Consider the following 19,010-nt stretch of genomic DNA (forward strand, 5'->3'; position numbering starts at 1 on the left):
CCTGAATTGGTTGTCGTATTTTAGTCACCTGAATTGGTTGTCGTATTTTAGTCACCTGAATTGGTTGTCGTATTTTAGTCACCTGAATGGTTTCAGTCGTATTTTAGTCACCTGAATGGTTTCAGTCATATTTTAGTCATCGGAATTGTTTCAGCCGTATTTTAGTCGACTAAAATCTCCAGTGCCGGTGTTAATTTTGTCAACGAAAATATTTTCATCAACTAATTTTACATTGCTTTGCAAAGAAAAAAAACAAAAGCAGGGATTTCCCATTTCCCTTCACCCCGAATGTATATAAAGCACTTTCCATGAAACTTGTACAATTTACATTTTGCATTTCGATACTTTGATTTTAATGTGTTTTTTTTTCTTTTGTGTTCACCAGTGTGGCGAGCCAGTTCTCAATGAGTTTATGCCGGACATCGCGATGGGCGTTTCCAGCATGTCCCTCAAAGACAGGAGGCTGCCGGAATTGACCATGGATAGCCAGCTGAGCCAGCAGGTGTCGGACATGTTGCCAGTCCCCGCCCAGCACCACACCTACGTCCCCAGCAGACATATGCACACTTCCCGAAAAAAGCAAACCACGGAGCCAAAAATGGATACCCGCGACAGCCAGCCGGAATATCCGGAATTCTACGACTTTTCCAACTCCGCTTGCCGGCCGTCTACACCGGTGCCGAGCAGGCGCTCCCCCTTGACTTCCCAGGGCATTTATTTTGGTCCCGACCTGTACAGTCACAGCAAACCCCCACCCAGCGGATTAAAATCGGCTTACCTGCCCAACCAGATTTCCCCAAAAAAGCAAGACAATCCCAGGAGGGATTACCTGTACTCGCAAGACAGCCACCCCCACAGGCAAAAGAGCGAACCCTTACACCTCGATGTCTTAGAACAGCCGCCGCAGAGACTGGATCTGGCGCTGGCCGCGCAGGAGGGCGCCGGCTCTCACCACGGCCGGGGGCGGACGAAAATGGAGTCCGACCTGACGTACGGCCTGACCTCTAACAGACCCTCACACTCCGCCTACGGTTCCGACCGGCAGGACGAGCGGTCGTTCAGGAGGATCACGGACAGCGACTTCCTGGATCACTCGGCCCAGAGGAACATGGACCTGGAGCGGGAGGACACCGTAGGCCGGGAACGAAGGTCTCCCAACAAACCCGACTTTCTCTACAAAAAATCCGCCCTTTGATACGATAACCTCTCAACGTGATCTCCGTGCCTAAAACTTTACACCTCCTTTTTTTGGGGTTTATTCCGACCGACATCAATCTCCGCTTTGCTGGGAAATAACCCGGCCCAGTTTTCTTTCCTCGTAGCTGACCGCGGCTTCCTCTACATCAGACGTTTTGCAGATTTACACTTTTTTGTAGCATAATCTCTGCAGGCACCTTGATTAATTTTTTTTTTCCTTTTTATGTTGTATTTGCGGTTTTATTTTGCACCTCCTCTGTCTCACAGCTTGGTATTGACTGTTAAAACACTATATCTTTTATGTTTTTTGTTTTATTTTTTGTTTCCTCTTTATGATGCTTGCAATGGCGCTTCAGCTTCCATCTTTGGTGGGTTTAAAACATTTTGAGAAGTATTTTCTAATGCCAGATAAAAGCGTTTACTTTTTAATAATCAAGTGATCCAAAGAGCACAGAAGTCTTATTCTCCAACCAAGTTCATTTTACCCAGTTTGTGGCGTCTTTCGCTTTGCTTTAAATGCATAGGTGGTCATACACACACCGGCTTATTAAAAGCTGAAGTCCACGAATTCAGCAACTGCGTGAAAAGTGCAGGCATGCCATGAGTTAAGTCCTTATAGCTGCCTTCCACATCGTGGGCTACGCTCCACACTTGCTGGGAGTGAGGAGAGACGCACAGAGCCGCTATGCCTGCCCTTCCCCTCTGCTGCCCATTCAGAGAAGCGGAAGCTATACCCACACTCTGCTGCCCATTCACAGAAGCGACAGCTATGCCTGTCCCCCTCACCTCTGCTTCCCATTCAGAGAAGCGGCAGCTATACCCACCCACTGCTGCCCATTCACAGAAGTGGCAGCTAGGCCTGCCCTTCCCCTCTCTGCCCATTCACAGAAGCGACAGCTATGCCCGCCCTTCCCCTATGCTCCCTATTCACAGAAGCAGCAGCAGCTATGCCCGCCCTTCCCCTCTCTGCCCATTCACAGGAACGACAGCTATGCCTGCCCTTCCCCTATGCTCCCTATTCACAGAAGAAGCAGCAGCTATGCCCGCCCTTCCCCTCTGCCCATTCACAGAAGCGACAGCTATGCCCGCCCTTCCCCTATGCTCCCCATTCACAGAAGCAGCAATGCCTGCCCTTCCCCTTTGCTGCCCATTCACAGAAGCGACAGCTATGCCCGCCCTTCCCCTATGCTCCCTATTCACAGAAGCAGCAGCAGCTATGCCCGCCCTTCCCCTCCGCTGCCCATTCACAGAAGCGGCAGCTATGGCCACCACTCCCCTCTGCTCCCTATTCACAGAAGCGGCAGCTATGCCCTCTGCTTCCCATACACAGAAGCGACAGCTATGCCTGCCCCCTCTCCTGCCCATTCACAGAAGCGGCAGCTATGCCCGCCCCTCCGCTGCCTATTCACAGAAGCAGCAGCTATGGCCACCACTCCCCTCGGCTCCCCATTCACAGAAGCGGCAGCTATGCCTGCCCTTCCCCTCTGCCCATTCACAGAAGCGACTGCTATGCCTGCCCTTCCCCTATCCTCCCTATTCACAGAAGAAGCAGCTGCTATGCCCGCCCTTCCCCTCTGCCCATTCACAGAAGCGACAGCTATGCCCGCCCTTCCCCTATGCTCCCCATTCACAGAAGCAGCAGCAGCTATGCCTGCCCTTCCCCTTTGCTGCCCATTCACAGAAGCGACAGCTATGCCCGTCCCCCTCCCCTGTGCTGCCCATTCAGAGAAGTGGCAGCTATACCCACCCTCTGCTGCCCATTCACAGAAGTGGCAGCTATGCCTGCCCTTCCCCTCTGCCCATTCACAGAAGCGACTGCTATGCCCGCCCTTCCCCTATGCTCCCTATTCACAGAAGCAGCAGCAGCTATGCCCGCCCTTCCCCTCCGCTGCCCATTCACAGAAGCGGCAGCTATGGCCACCACTCCCCTCTGCTCCCTATTCACAGAAGCGGCAGCTATGCCCTCTGCTTCCCATACACAGAAGCGACAGCTATGCCTGCCCCCTCTCCTGCCCATTCACAGAAGCGGCAGCTATGCCCGCCCCTCCGCTGCCTATTCACAGAAGCAGCAGCTATGGCCACCACTCCCCTCGGCTCCCCATTCACAGAAGCGGCAGCTATGCCTGCCCTTCCCCTCTGCCCATTCACAGAAGCGACTGCTATGCCCGCCCTTCCCCTATGCTCACTATTCACAGAAGCAGCAGCAGCTATGCCCGCCCTTCCCCTCTCTGCCCATTCACAGAAACGACAGCTATGCCTGCCCTTCCCCTATCCTCCCTATTCACAGAAGAAGCAGCTGCTATGCCCGCCCTTCCCCTCTGCCCATTCACAGAAGCGACAGCTATGCCCGCCCTTCCCCTATGCTCCCCATTCACAGAAGCAGCAGCAGCTATGCCTGCCCTTCCCCTTTGCTGCCCATTCACAGAAGCGACAGCTATGCCCGTCCCCCTCCCCTGTGCTGCCCATTCAGAGAAGTGGCAGCTATACCCACCCTCTGCTGCCCATTCACAGAAGTGGCAGCTATGCCTGCCCTTCCCCTCTGCCCATTCACAGAAGCGACTGCTATGCCCGCCCTTCCCCTATGCTCCCTATTCACAGAAGCAGCAGCAGCTATGCCCGCCCTTCCCCTCCGCTGCCCATTCACAGAAGCGGCAGCTATGGCCACCACTCCCCTCTGCTCCCTATTCACAGAAGCGGCAGCTATGCCCTCTGCTTCCCATACACAGAAGCGACAGCTATGCCTGCCCCCTCTCCTGCCCATTCACAGAAGCGGCAGCTATGCCCGCCCCTCCGCTGCCTATTCACAGAAGCAGCAGCTATGGCCACCACTCCCCTCGGCTCCCCATTCACAGAAGCGGCAGCTATGCCTGCCCTTCCCCTCTGCCCATTCACAGAAGCGACAGCTATGCCCGCCCTTCCCCTATGCTCACTATTCACAGAAGCAGCAGCAGCTATGCCCGCCCTTCGCCTCCGCTGCCCATTCACAGAAGCGGCAGCTATGGCCACCACTCCCCTCTGCTCCCCATTCACAGAAGCGGCAGCTATGCCCGCCCCCTCTCCTGCCCATTCACAGAAGCGGCAGCTATGCCCGCCCCCTCTCCTGCCCATTCACAGAAGCGGCAGCTATGCCCGCCCCTTCTCCTGCCTATTCTTAGAGGCGGCATCTATAACCGCCCCTCCCCTTACTGCCCATTCACAGAAGCGGCATCTATACCCGCCCCCTCACCTTTGCTGCCCATTCACAGAAGCGGCATCTATACCCGCCCCCTCACCTCTGCTGCCCAATCACAGAAGCGGCAGCTTTGCCCGTCCCCTGCCCACTACTGCCTGTTCATAGAAGCCTTTGTATTTTTGTGAATGAGTTCACAAAATACAAAGGCTGTTGTGATTCGGCAGGAGGGGTGGGCATAGCAGCTGCATGTGACTGCATCTGAAGGAGCCGAGACCAGAAGGTCCAGTGTTTTGAGCTCCTCAAATGTAGCAATAGCTGTGCTCCCGGAGAGCGACATAAAACCGTCAGATGGTAATTGCAGAGAGAAGTCCAGGTGGCGTGCACCTCATTGGACACTAGAAGGGGCGGAGTCCAGCGTACCTCATTGGACACTAGAAGGGGCGGAGTCCAGCGTTCAAGGTCTGGTAGCCATGTGGCTGGAGCACAATAAACCTGTCCCATATAAATTAGAGATAAGGCCAGGAGGGGGGCAGGCTCCTTGTTGGACGAAACTCCTAGGGTGCCGTCACTTTTGCTGAACTCCTGGAATTTAGCTTTGAAACTGAATTCTGGGCAGATTGAAAATATTAACATGTATGTGATTAATACGTATCATTTTTATAAATATGCAAATCCTGCAAGTACTCAAATTGGTGGTTTTCAGTGAAGCAGTGCTCAGAGGGGAAAGGAGAAGCAGCAAAAGGAGACAATCCCGTACAAAGAATATGATATGAGGCGAGAGCAGAGAGATGAGCTTGTCCTTTTGTGCAGCAGGGCTCAGAGAGGAGGAAGGAGAAGCAACAAAAGTAGGAAATCATGGGAGGAGAGGGCAGGGGAATGAGCTCATCGGTCTGCTGTGCAGCAGGGCTCTGAGAGGGGGCTGAAGAAGCAGCAAAAGGAGCCAATCATGTACAAAGAACATTGTATTCTCTCTGTGTTGGTTCCGCAGTTCTATTTCTTCTGACAAGCGTTTATTTTCATTGTTCTGGAATACTCATCTTTGTTATGATAGAGAGCCATGGCTATGGAGTACAGAAGGAAGCTATGGAGGGGAATGGGAGTGGGCAGAATATATGTAGGCAGCCCAGGTAACCTAGGCCCAATCATATTCTTCTGCTCAAAACTGGCCTATTTGGTAATACCTGTCACAGAAATCCCTCTCCAATTTCAGAGAAGTAGAAGACGGCACGCTTGCATGCTATGAGGAGTGGGCGCACCATGGCTAGTGGAGGTGTTCAAACACTTGCTCTCCCAGTGCGCTCAGTCACATGACATGAGGGGTGATGTTTAATCTGTTCTCAGTGGGCTCAGTCTCATGTCATTGGGAGGGGGGGGTGTTTGATATCCTGTTCTCCCAGTGGGCTTGGTCACATGACATGGGCGGTGTTTGATATCCTGTTCTCCCAATGGGCTCAGCCACATGTAATATGGGGGGGGTGTTTGATATCCTGTTCTCCCAATGGGCTCAGCCACATGTAATGGGGGGGGGGGGTGTGTGTTGATATCCTGTTCTCCCAGTGGGCTCGGTCACATGACATGGGGGGTGATGTTTAATCTGTTCTCTCAGTGGGCTCAGTCTCATGTCATTGGGAGGGGGGGTGTTTGATATCCTGTTCTCCCAGTGGGCTTGGTCACATGTAATGGGGGGGGGGGGGGTGTTGATATCCTGTTCTCCCAGTGGGCTCGGTCACATGACATGGGGGGTGATGTTTAATCTGTTCTCTCAGTGGGCTGAGTCTCATGTCATTGGGGGGGGGTTATATCCTGTTCTCCCAATGGGCTCAGCCACATGTAATGGGGGGGGGGGGGGGTGATATCCTGTTCTCCCAGTGGGCTCGGTCACATGCAATGGGTGGGGTTTTTGGATATCCTGTTCTCCCATTGGGCTCAGTCACATGACATGGGGGGTGATGTTTAATCTATTCTTTCAGTGGGCTCAGTCTTATGTCATTAGGGGGGGTGTTTGATATCCTGTTCTCCCAATGGGTTCAGTCACGTGTCATGGGGGGGGGGGGGGCTGGGATGTTTTATATTCTGTTTTCTCAGTGGGCTTAGTCACATGGCTTGGGAGCAGTGGCGGCTGGTGCTAAAAAAAATAAATGGGGGGGGGGGGTTGAAAAACAAACCCCTGTCAGGTTCGCACTCGCCAGAGGACGCCTTGCGTTCCATGGGACGAGAAGCCAGAAACCAGAAGTGATGCGATGACCAATAATGGATTCCCTAAAATCAAAATTGGGAGGGTTTGGGGCACAGTATTCTGCGCCCTGAGGACAACCTTAAACAAGCCAATTGGAGCCTCCGCCTCAAATCACATGCTTTGCAAACATTTATGATCCTAATAGACAGCCATTAGTCCGGCGCCCCACACAGTGCACACACATAAATTTGATTTATTTTTTTATCAATTCTACTATGACTTACATGTTAAAGTAGCTTTCTCCTTTGGCAAACTAACTTTGGGGGGGGCTGCCCCTTATGGACCAGCTGCCACTGCTTGGAAGGATGTTCAGTATCCTGCTCTCCCATTGGACACACGTGGTTAAGGAAAGCCTTCGATACCCCCCCCCCTTCCATTGAGCACAGTTACATGTCATGGGAGGGAGTTCAGTATCCTGCTCTCTCATTGGACACACACTGCTGGGGAAGGGGTTTGATATCCCCCTCAGTCAGCACTTGGGGTGGTGGTAAATATCCTTCTGTCTGATTGGGCAGTCCTATGGCAATGGAGGGTGTTCAGTTTCCTCCTCCTCCCCTTTTGAGCACGCTCACAGCTTTGGCAGGGTGTTCAATACCCTATTTTTTTTTTCAGTGGGCGCGGTGACACGTGGCTCAGGATGTCATTCGATAAGGTTGGTGCCGCTGGTTCTATTAGAACTGATAACCGAATTCCGGAGCGCCGATCAATCATTCCTGGCACTTCATTGCGGCAGAGGCTTGTATTGCCCAGCGTGTATCTTCATATTCAGCCCTATTCTGTGCTGTGCTGTGTATGGCTCGGACCATTTGTTTCTGGTACACGTTCTTTTCTGGACGGCAGATCTCTGGAAAATGAAAGCACAAGTCTGGTTGGTTGGTTGGTTGGGGGGGCGGCAGGGTTGGTATATCTGAGCTTCTTGCTGACACTGGAGACCAGTAAGGCCAATACTTTACACCTCCAGTTCTCTGCACCAATGACAATGCCAACTACTAACGGGGTTTCAGGGCAGCAAAGGCAATGTTCTCCTCTCACTGGATGTCTGGCAGGATCAACTGCTACTTTCTTTCCTTACAGAAGTTTCAAGGGATAAAACATAAATGTGCATGTATTTACTTTAACACTAGAAATTGTATGAAATGTTCCCTTTTGGTGGGCGAGCGTCCTCCGATATATATTTTATTTCTCATTGTCTTCAATATCCCTGCCAATGGGGACAATTAAAGGGCTCTGTCTAGTCTGCCATGTTTCATGTATGAGAATTCAAAAAGGTTTTGTATGTCGATCAGCAATGTTAAAGTGAGCGGCCAGTGTTTGGATTAGTCCAGCCAACCTAATACAACAAAATCGCTAATAAGATGAAACACTACAAAAGGCTATTATAGCCAGAATATGTCATAAACGCTTCCCTTCATGTGTGGTGGAGCCCCCTTTTATCTGTGGTGGAGCCCCCCCTTCATGTGTGGTGGAGCCCCCCCTTCATGTATGGTGGAGCCCCCCTTCATGTATGGTGGAGCCCCCCTTCATGTATGGTGGAGCCCCCCTTCATGTGTGGTGGAGCCCCCCCTTCATGTATGGTGGAGCCCCCTCTATCTGTGGTGGAGCCCCCCTTCATGTGTGGTGGAGCCCTCCTTCATGTGTGGTGGAGCCCCCTCTATCTGTGGTGGAGCCCCCCTTCATGTGTGGTGGAGCCCTCCTTCATGTGTGGTGGAGCCCCCCCTTCATGTATGGTGGAGCCCCCTCTATCTGTGGTGGAGCCCCCCTTCATGTGTGGTGGAGCCCTCCTTCATGTGTGGTGGAGCCCCCTCTATCTGTGGTGGAGCCCCCCTTCATGTGTGGTGGAGCCCCCTCTATCTGTGGTGGAGCCCTCCTTCATGTGTGGTGGAGCCCCCCCTTCATGTATGGTGGAGCCCCCTCTATCTGTGGTGGAGCCCCCCTTCATGTGTGGTGGAGCCCCCCTTCATGTGTGGTGGAGCCCCCTCTATCTGTGGTGGAGCCCTCCTTCATGTGTGGTGGAGCCCCCCCTTCATGTGTGGTGGAGCCCCCTCTATCTGTGGTGGAGCCCCCCTTCATGTGTGGTGGAGCCCTCCTTCATGTGTGGTGGAGCCCTCCTTCATGTGTGGTGGAGCCCCCCTTCATGTGTGGTGGAGCCCCCTCTATCTGTGGTGGAGCCCTCCTTCATGTGTGGTGGAGCCCCCTCTATCTGTGGTGGAGCCCCCCTTCATGTATGGTGGAGCCCCCCTTCATGTATGGTGGAGCCCCCCTTCATGTGTGGTGGAGCCCTCCTTCATGTGTGGTGGAGCCCCCCTTCATGTATGGTGGAGCCCCCTCTATCTGTGGTGGAGCCCCCCTTCATGTGTGGTGGAGCCCCCCTTCATGTGTGGTGGAGCCCCCCCTTCATGTGTGGTGGAGCCCCCTCTATCTGTGGTGGAGCCCCCCCTTCATGTATGGTGGAGCCCCCCTTCATGTATGGTGGAGCCCCCCTTCATGTATGGTGGAGCCCCCCTTCATGTGTGGTGGAGCCCTCCTTCATGTGTGGTGGAGCCCCCCCTTCATGTATGGTGGAGCCCCCTCTATCTGTGGTGGAGCCCCCCTTCATGTGTGGTGGAGCCCTCCTTCATGTGTGGTGGAGCCCCCTCTATCTGTGGTGGAGCCCCCCTTCATGTGTGGTGGAGCCCTCCTTCATGTGTGGTGGAGCCCCCCCTTCATGTATGGTGGAGCCCCCTCTATCTGTGGTGGAGCCCCCCTTCATGTGTGGTGGAGCCCTCCTTCATGTGTGGTGGAGCCCCCTCTATCTGTGGTGGAGCCCCCCTTCATGTGTGGTGGAGCCCCCTCTATCTGTGGTGGAGCCCTCCTTCATGTGTGGTGGAGCCCCCCCTTCATGTATGGTGGAGCCCCCTCTATCTGTGGTGGAGCCCCCCTTCATGTGTGGTGGAGCCCCCCTTCATGTGTGGTGGAGCCCCCTCTATCTGTGGTGGAGCCCTCCTTCATGTGTGGTGGAGCCCCCCCTTCATGTGTGGTGGAGCCCCCTCTATCTGTGGTGGAGCCCCCCTTCATGTGTGGTGGAGCCCTCCTTCATGTGTGGTGGAGCCCTCCTTCATGTGTGGTGGAGCCCCCCTTCATGTGTGGTGGAGCCCCCTCTATCTGTGGTGGAGCCCTCCTTCATGTGTGGTGGAGCCCCCTCTATCTGTGGTGGAGCCCCCCTTCATGTATGGTGGAGCCCCCCTTCATGTATGGTGGAGCCCCCCTTCATGTGTGGTGGAGCCCTCCTTCATGTGTGGTGGAGCCCCCCTTCATGTATGGTGGAGCCCCCTCTATCTGTGGTGGAGCCCCCCTTCATGTGTGGTGGAGCCCCCCTTCATGTGTGGTGGAGCCCCCCCTTCATGTGTGGTGGAGCCCCCTCTATCTGTGGTGGAGCCCCCCCTTCATGTATGGTGGAGCCCCCTCTATCTGTGGTGGAGCCCCCTCTATCTGTGGTGGAGCCCCCTCTATCTGTGGTGGAGCCCCCCTCTATCTGTGGTGGAGCCCCCCTCTATCTGTGGTGGAGCCCCCCTCTATCTGTGGTGGAGCCCCCTCTATCTGTGGTGGAGCCCCCTCTATCTGTGGTGGAGCCCCCCTTCATGTGTGGTGGAGCCCCCTCTATCTGTGGTGGAGCCCCCCTTCATGTGTGGTGGAGCCCCCCTTCATGTGTGGTGGAGCCCCCCCTTCATGTGTGGTGGAGCCCCCTCTATCTGTGGTGGAGCCCTCCTTCATGTGTGGTGGAGCTCCCCCTTCATGTATGGTGGAGCCCCCTCTATCTGTGGTGGAGCCCCTTCTATGTGTGGTGGAGCCCCTTCATGTGTGGTGGAGCCCCTTCATGTGTGGTGGAGCCCCCCTTCATGTGTGGTGGAGCTCCCCCTTCATGTATGGTGGAGCCCCCTCTATCTGTGGTGGAGCCCCCTCTATGTGTGGTGGAGCCCCTTCATGTGTGGTGGAGCCCCCCTTCATGTGTGATGGAACCCCCCTCTGTGGTGGAGCCCCCCTTCATGTATGATAGAGCTCCTCTTTGTATGGTGGAGCCCCCCTTCACGTGTGACAGGAAAGGAATCTTGTGTCTCATAACCAGAACTGCATGAAAAATGTACATTTTAGTCCTGCATGCGGTCCCTCCTCCCCCCTCCCAGCATGTAATAACTGAGCAGTTCCCATGCAGGGAAATCATGATTTATCGGGATCCTGTAGTGATTTGCTCATGTACACGCTGTGCTGTCAGTCATCGGTGATGGGGGGGGGGGTGAGAATAAGCAGTTCGGGTCTCTGCATCTGCAAAAAAGGTTTCAGATTGCAATGAAAGAGGAATATATTGGCCGATTGAGAATAATGGAGGCCGGCAACTCAGAGGCTTCTTTAGTATAAATTATTTATTGGTTACATAAATGCTAATACAGAATCCAAAGTTCTAACGCATTTCGTCTAACAAAGCCTTCCTCCGAGCATGAGAATAAAGGTTATACTTGCCTGCTCTGTATAATTGTCCACCACTGGCTTGCTCCACTGCTTCTCTCCTGCCTGTGCCCCCATAGCAAGCTCCCGAGCCCCCATAGCAAGCTCCCGAGCCCCCATAGCAAGCTCCCGAGCCACACACTCTCTGCTCACAGGATTTAACAGGAGCCAATGGCTGTCACTGCTGCTGGTCTATCCAATGAGAGCAGGAAGAGGGGAGAGAAGAGCTGCAGCCGAGGACAGTGCTGGATGGTAAGAGCTCAGGTAAATGTTGGGGGGGGCATTAAAGCAGAAAACCCCAAAAGGGGAGTTCCGCTTCTTTGCACACTCTCCCCTGCTCTCTCCTTGTGCAGGGTGACTGGTCTGGTCTCCGGCCCCTCCTGTAGTGGGTGGAGCTTGCTTGCTGGGCTCCTCCCATAGCTCTGTTCTCTTTGTGCAGGGTGACTGGACTTGTCTCCGCCCCCGTCTGTAGTAGGTGGAGCCTGCTGAGACCCTCCCTCAGCTCTGCTCTCTTGTGCAGGGTGACTGGTCATGTCTCCGCCCCCTCCTGTAGTATTGTGAAGTAGGTGGAGCCTGCTGGGACCCTCCCTCAGCTCTGCTCTCTTGTGCAGGGTGACTGGTCATGTCTCCGCCCCTTCCTGTAGTATTGTGAAGTAGGTGGAGCCTGCTGAGACCCTTCCTCAGCTCTGCTCTCTTGTGCAGGGTGACTGGTCATGTCTCCGCCCCCTCCTGTAGTATTGTGAAGTAGGTGGAGCCTGCTGAGACCCTTCCTCAGCTCTGCTCTCTTGTGCAGGGTGACTGGTCATGTCTCCGCCCCCTCCTGTAGTATTGTGAAGTAGGTGGAGCCTGCTGAGACCCTCCCTCAGCTCTGCTCTCTTGTGCAGGGTGACTGGTCATGTCTCCGCCCCCTCCTGTAGTATTATGAAGTAGGTGGAGCCTGCTGAGACCCTCCCTCAGCTCTGCTCTCTTGTGCAGGGTGACTGGTCATGTCTCCGCCCCTTCCTGTAGTATTGTGAAGTAGGTGGAGCCTGCTGAGACCCTCCCTCAGCTCTGCTCTCTTGTGCAGGGTGACTGGTCATGTCTCCGCCCCCTCCTGTAGTATTGTGAAGTAGGTGGAGCCTGCTGAGACCCTTCCTCAGCTCTGCTCTCTTGTGCAGGGTGACTGGTCATGTCTCCGCCCCCTCCTGTAGTATTGTGAAGTAGGTGGAGCCTGCTGGGACCCTCCCTCAGCTCTGCTCTCTTGTGCAGGGTGACTGGTCATGTCTCCACCCCTTCCTGTAGTATTGTAAAGTAGGTGGAGCCTGCTGAGACCCTTCCTCAGCTCTGCTCTCTTGTGCAGGGTGACTGGTCATGTCTCCGCCCCCTCCTGTAGTATTGTGAAGTAGGTGGAGCCTGCTGGGACCCTCCCTCAGCTCTGCTCTCTTGTGCAGGGTGACTGGTCATGTCTCCGCCCCCTCCTGTAGTATTGTGAAGTAGGTGGAGCCTGCTGAGACCCTCCCACACCTCTACTTTTTGCAACAGCTATGTACAGCACAGTGATGTCACTGCAACATTTCTATGCCCACCCCCTCCAATACATCATACATAGAGCATATGAAGAACAATTCTTCATTATGGGGCCTAGAAGGTTTTTTTTTGGTTCACGTGCAGATCCTAATCCTTGTAAATTCTTCCACATGTGCATGACTGCGCATGCATGAACAAATAGTGCTTCATTTCATTTTCTCCCTTTTTACTGGAAATGTTGAGCAGCAATCTAATGAAATACATTACCCGGGCTTGCACAGTGGCTGCCCAGTTGACATAATTAAAGTAATTTAGCGAGGGACCCCCCCATATAGGTCAGTAGGAATGAGGAAGCAGCTTGAAGCTCCGGGTCAGATGCACCCGTCTATTAACTCTAGATGAACATGGATGTCAGAAACAGACGGGGTTTGCCCATTTCATAGGCCCTACGACGCGGGATTAGCCTTGGCCATAGGGGAAGATAATTGTGTATGTTATGAATTAGGGGTGATGTCATGTGACATGGGGGGGGTGGTTCGGTCTGGTGTGTATGCTTTTGGAGTGTTTTGTCACATGGAGGTTCTTGGATGTGTAGACAAGTGTTTTGTGACTGTTAAGTGGTGCTATTGTTGGGTGGTGATTTAGCTGTGTATATTGTGCTGATTGTTTTTTAAACCTTCAGTTTTCATTTTATAGAGTACCTACCATACTGCATGGAAGCTGCTCTTCTAGGTGTTTAAAGGGTCTAGTCACCCGGTGATGGGCATCCTCAAGGGGTCTAGTCACCCGGTGATGGGCATCCTCAAGGGGTCTAGTCACCCGGTGATGGGCATCCTCAAGGGGTCTAGTCACCCGGTGATGGGCATCCTCATGGGGTCTAGTCACCCGGTGATGGGCATCCTCAAGGGGTCTAGTCACCCGGTGATGGGCATCCTCAAGGGGTCTAGTCACCCGGTGATGGGCATCCTCAAGGGGTCTAGTCACCCGGTGATGGGCATCCTCAAGGGGTCTAGTCACCCGGTGATGGGCATCCTCAAGGGGTCTAGTCACCCGGTGATGGGCATCCTCAAGGGGTCTAGTCACCCGGTGATGGGCTTCCTCAAGGGGTCTAGTCACCCGGTGATGGGCTTCCTCAAGGGGTCTAGTCACCCAGTGATGGGCATCCTCAAGGGGTCTAGTGATTCGGTAATGGGCATTTTCAAGGGGTCTAGTCACCCAGTGATGGGCATCCCTAAAGGGTCTAGTCATTCAGTAATTGGCATCCTCAGTCTCGTCTCCCGGTGATGGGCATCCTCAAGGGGTCTTGTCACTCGGTAATGGGCATCCTCAAAGGGTCTAGTCACCCGGTGATGGGCACCCCCAAAGGGTCTAGTCTCCCGGTGATGGGCACCCCCAAAGGGTCTAGTCACCTGGTGATGGGCACCCCCAAAGGGTCTAGTCACCCGGTGATGGGCACCCCCAAAGGGTCTAGTCACCCGGTGATGGGCACCCCCAAAGGGTCTAGTCACCCGGTGATGGGCACCCCCAAAGGGTCTAGTCACCCGGTGATGGGCACCCCCAAAGGGTCTAGTCACCCGGTGATGGGCACCCCCAAAGGGTCTAGTCACCCGGTGATGGGCACCCCCAAAGGGTCTAGTCACCCGGTGATGGGAACCCCCAAAGGGTCTAGCTGCCCAGTAGCGGCCATCCCCAAGGAATAAAATAAACTGAACCTAATACCAATGGCACACTGACATTCCTGTCATAGGTGACCTTTTTGCTACAGCATTGCTTCCTCACCGACCAGAATGCTGCAGGATCTTCCATGGCGGCAGCGGAGCCACACTTCATTGTTCTAGCAGAGTTGCCATAAACAACCGTATCAGTTGTGTGTCATTGGTCTAAGGAAGTACTAATACTTTGAAAAAGATTTCCAGAAAATGGGAAATCCTCAGTTTATCGGGACAGTCCTCATGTAGGTATTCAGAATCCTCCTTCCCTTTGGAGACTTCGTAAGACCGAGAATTAAAGCTACAAACTTGTCCCCCTAATGGTGAACCATGGTATTGATGTCTGACCATCAGACGCCACTATTCTCCATAGATATCGCTGTATTCCACTGGCCTAACCAACAAAACCTCAGCAGGTTGTGACCCTCGTCAGTCAGGTTACTACAAGGAGTTGACTTTCACGTTCCCTTTCGTATCTATCCCAACTGGCGATGTCGTAAGTTTGTTCTAAATACTGGACTTCTTTAGCCCACCCCCTTCCCCGACAATCAGGTCTGTGGACAATCGTAGACTGCTTAGACTGTTAGATGGTGATGTGACTGCGTTGGTGCCGTAACTATTGTGTGTTCTGTCTTTTCTGCACCTATAATGTGTACGGCTTTATTGGCTTTGAGGAAGATAAAACTAAAGCATATGTATGTTCTATGGAAGATATAGAAGTTATTGAAGGATTTAGCCTTGGTGCAGGTAAGCCATTCCCCACTCCATCGTCGTTTGCCTGCCAGTGCAGGAGGCGAGTGGAGCCCGCTAAGTGTTTAGGGACAGGAGTGTAGGACAGGTAGTGTGGTGTTTTGCAGAGAATGCATTGGGGAGAACAACATTTAGGGCTGGTTCACACCATATGCAGCCCAGTGCGTCCCCCCCTTGCATTCAGAACACATGAAAAGTCGATTACATTGATTTCATTGCCAACGTTCGCACCATTGCAGTGCGTTCCGGTGCAGACAAAAGAGCATGCTGAATTTTTTGTGCAAGGACGCTCATTACAGCCAAAATAAAATAACTTTGGAAAAAGAGGGGAGAAAACGCATTAGAATGCAACTAAAACACAACAAAAATGCACCAGAACTCCTCAAAATTGTGCGTGCAGCAACACGTCTGGACGGAGTTTCTGTGGTGTGATCTGGCCCTTCGTATCACTATAAGGCTGAGCTTGGTCAACGTTTGCACTGTTATACATGGGCTACCAAATCTGCTGATTTCCAAAATCTTCAATCCGGTTTCAGAGATTGTTTTCAATGCTGGATTTATAACGAAATGCTTTACCAGATGAGCGAAAAAACGAATCTGAGCTTGATGTAGCCACGTGTGTGTAAAGGGTCCACGTAAACCACTGCGAGATCTTCACATTGGGAGGATGACACTTCCATCACATTCCTTCTATTGCATTCCCTATAATTGGCTATTCTCAATTTAGGTTTCCGTGGCCCTCTAGGGTTCCTCTAGAGATGGCTAGTGGTTCCTTGAGCTGTGACTAATTGATGTCTCATCTGATGGCTTAGGGGGTTCCTTGAGCTGTGGCCTTCATGGTTCCAGGTCCAACACTACTTGGCAAATACAGAGGTGGCTTAGGGGGTTCCTTGAGCTGTGGCCTTCATGGTTCCAGGTCCAACACTACTTGGCAAATACAGAGGCATGAATGTAAGAGTGGCATTTTGACCACCAAAGTAAGGGGAACATCCTTCCCACTGATCACCACCAATGTAAGGGGCATTTCCCCAATGACCATCTTAATAGACTAATATTAGCCGGGGGTTCCCTGCGACCGAAAAAAATCACTACAGGGGGTACCCTTCGGGTAAAAGGCTGAGAAGGGCTGCTCTGTAATATAGGATCAGGGAGAGTGAGAAGCCCCTTTGAAACAGTCGGGGAAGTAATGCACAAGTAGACAATTCAGCCTGCCGTCATCCAAGAACTGGAATGAGATTCGAGTGAAGTGATCCTTCAAGTTGCGGATTCTTAAGCTTTTCCCAACAAAATGTAACTTTATGATCACAAAGTTGTGGTGTGATGGTATCCTGTATCGTTCTGGATTTTTGATCTGTAAACCCCAAAAATAGTTTGCCATTGTTCTTCTTGGACAGATCTATAATCCTTTGTCACCAATTTATGGTGGATTTTCTCATGTCTCTTGATCTGGCTTCAAAAAGATTTTTTTTTTAACCCGTGGTGCAGGGGAGGGGGGGGGGGAGTAAGTTTTGTTGAACAATGATCCTTCACGTTTGAGGTGGCCACATAATAAATGAATACATATAATATACAAATTCAAGAGGGCAGGGGAGGGTTATTTAGTGAGGAAAAAATTGAAATTGGTAATTGGCAGCAACCAAACCGCTTTCCCCTTCCATCATCCTGGCTTCTCTGTAGCGCTGATTGAAGCTTTGCTCCAGTTTGCCCCTCGCTCTTGATCCTTTGCCCCTCGCTCTTGATCCCTTAGAGATGGCTAGTGGTTCCTTAAGCTGTGACTAATTAATGTCTCATCTGATGGGGCCTGCATAGTTCTGGGGCCAACACCATTTGGTATAACAAGCAGCATGTGGAAGAGTCCTAAAGGTCTCAGTTTCTGCCTGAAGGTGCGATATATAAATAAGAGAGTCAGCTGTAGGTTGAAGTATTTGGCTTGCTTAGAAAGTTCTCCTATTTCTCTATCTCCCATAGAGGAACTGAAGAACATTTACCTCCCCCGCTGCCAGAGCAGTTTTCGTACCCATGTAAAATCTATTTTAGGCTTGAAGGTTGGTTAAAGTGGTTGTAAACCCCCCCCAAAAAAAAACCTGCAAGAAAAAGGCATAATGAGCTAGTATGCATTATGAAATGCTCACCTTAGATCAAAGTCCCCATTCCCCGCTCCCTCCAATGACATCACTTCCGGAGTTACTTCCAGGTATCGCGGGCTCTGGCGCTGTGATTGGCCGGAGTCACGATGACATCACTCCCGTTACGGCACACGAACTGAAGTGCACATGTGCCGATGACGTCGGCATATACAGGGGATATTTTATCCCCTATATATGGAGTAGTAGAGGGGACCTTAGGGGAAAGGTCAGATGGAGTAGCAGAGGGGACCTCAGGGGATGGACCAGATGGTGTAGTAAAGAAGACCTCGGGGGCAGGGACAGGTAAGCCTTATTACTTAAAACTCGTCTAAAATTTGTACAAAAAATTCTCCATATGGAAGTTTTTTTTTACTCCAAAGAGAACAGACGACGTTTTAAGCCCAGTGTGCATGGAGCTTAAGAGCCGGTTCACACAGGGGTAGCGCTACACATGCGAACTGAATCGCCTCTGGGCGCTTTGTACACTACTGAGGTCGCGACTTGCAGGCAACTTGTACCCATTGATTTCAATGGAAGTCGGATCCCCCGTCTTAACTGAAGCAACAATACAGGAAGAGAAAATTGTTTTCTCAGGCAAGCCCCTCCCTCCCACAGAGCTGATTGTTTTATTGGCCACTGGAAAGTCCCCTGTCCTGGAGGCGACTTGAAGTTGCCTTGTAAGTTGCCCCCAAGTCGCGCTGTGGTGCGCGCTCAGGTCGCCCCGCAAAGTCGCGGCTAGAGTCGTGTCGCCCCTGTGTGGACCGGCTCTAAGGGTTTACAACCACTTTAAAATCCCAAAACAATAAATATTTTCTGAAAGCAGAGATCCTGGAGAATAAAATGGTGGTAGTTGCAGTTTCCATGGTATTAGTGTAAAGGTTTTTATGACGTGCAAATTTTCATTTAAAAGTTATTTTACTCAAAATATTACCCAAGTGTTGTAAAAGCTAAAGACAAGTCACCACTTTAGAGTTGACAGTGAATACCGGGCCTAAAGTTATTCTTCTTCTGGTGTGTGCGGCGATATGTAACATGTTAAGGGCGGGGGGGGGGGGGGGGTGTTTAAGTTCTAGGGTGTACATTGCATTTTTTACACTTTTAAAGCAGAACTTTTCCCATAACAACTTGATAAAAAATGGAATTCCACATGAATAATTCTGTGTTGTAAATTGTCTCCGGCATTCTTCCTGTTTCTTCTTGCAGATGTTTTGCTGAAGCCCAGAGCCCCTGAGCAGCAGTAAGCCCTGGTTCACATTGATGCGATTTGACATGCTAAATTCGGCGGCAAAAGCATCGTCTGAATCTGCGGCGCCGCACTGAGTGCTAAAAGTAGTTTCTGTACTCATTTTGGCGATTTTTGAGGTGCGATTTCTATTGACATCTTTGCAGAAACCCGGATTTGTGATCCCAGATCTGTGCAGAAGCACGGATGTCTCTGAAATCACCCCCGAAGTCGGGACTGGCGTGGGAATGAGATTGTGCGCGTTCAGCTGACTATCGCTCCGTGAACCCGGGCTAAAGCGGAACTAAACCCATCGATTTCACTGTTTTTATAAAAGTTACAAAAGTATAATCCCCCCCCCCCTCTAAATGCTTGCTGATGCTTAGACTACCATTTATAAGCCAGAATGATGCTGATGCGTTTAGGTCTCATTCAGACGAGCGAATGACGGATTGGCTGCTGCGGTCAGAGGTGACGGCATACAAATTGGCTGTACCCACAAATCCTGTCCCAGGACTCGGTCAGCATCCAGAGCTGGCCAGCGGCTGTATTCGCACTTGGGTGCCCCCCGCCGCATGCAAACAGCCACCACCCATTCATTTCTATAGGTGGT

General features: G+C 52.1%; 1 protein-coding gene across 1 annotated transcript in view; it reads left to right on the forward strand.

Annotated features, from left to right (window-relative positions):
- The window catches only part of BTBD7 (BTB domain containing 7), a 77,414-nt gene extending 75,916 nt beyond the window's left edge, over nucleotides 1–1,498 (forward strand). The window contains exon 11 of the mRNA XM_040332876.1: nucleotides 386–1,498. Coding sequence (XP_040188810.1) covers nucleotides 386–1,195 — 810 coding nt within the window. The 3' untranslated portion in view covers nucleotides 1,196–1,498. The remainder of the gene's footprint in view (nucleotides 1–385) is intronic.
- The last annotated feature ends 17,512 nt before the right edge of the window (nucleotides 1,499–19,010 follow it).

Source organism: Rana temporaria, chromosome 13, assembly GCF_905171775.1.
Source record: "Rana temporaria chromosome 13, aRanTem1.1, whole genome shotgun sequence".
NCBI classification, from domain to species: domain Eukaryota; kingdom Metazoa; phylum Chordata; class Amphibia; order Anura; family Ranidae; genus Rana; species Rana temporaria.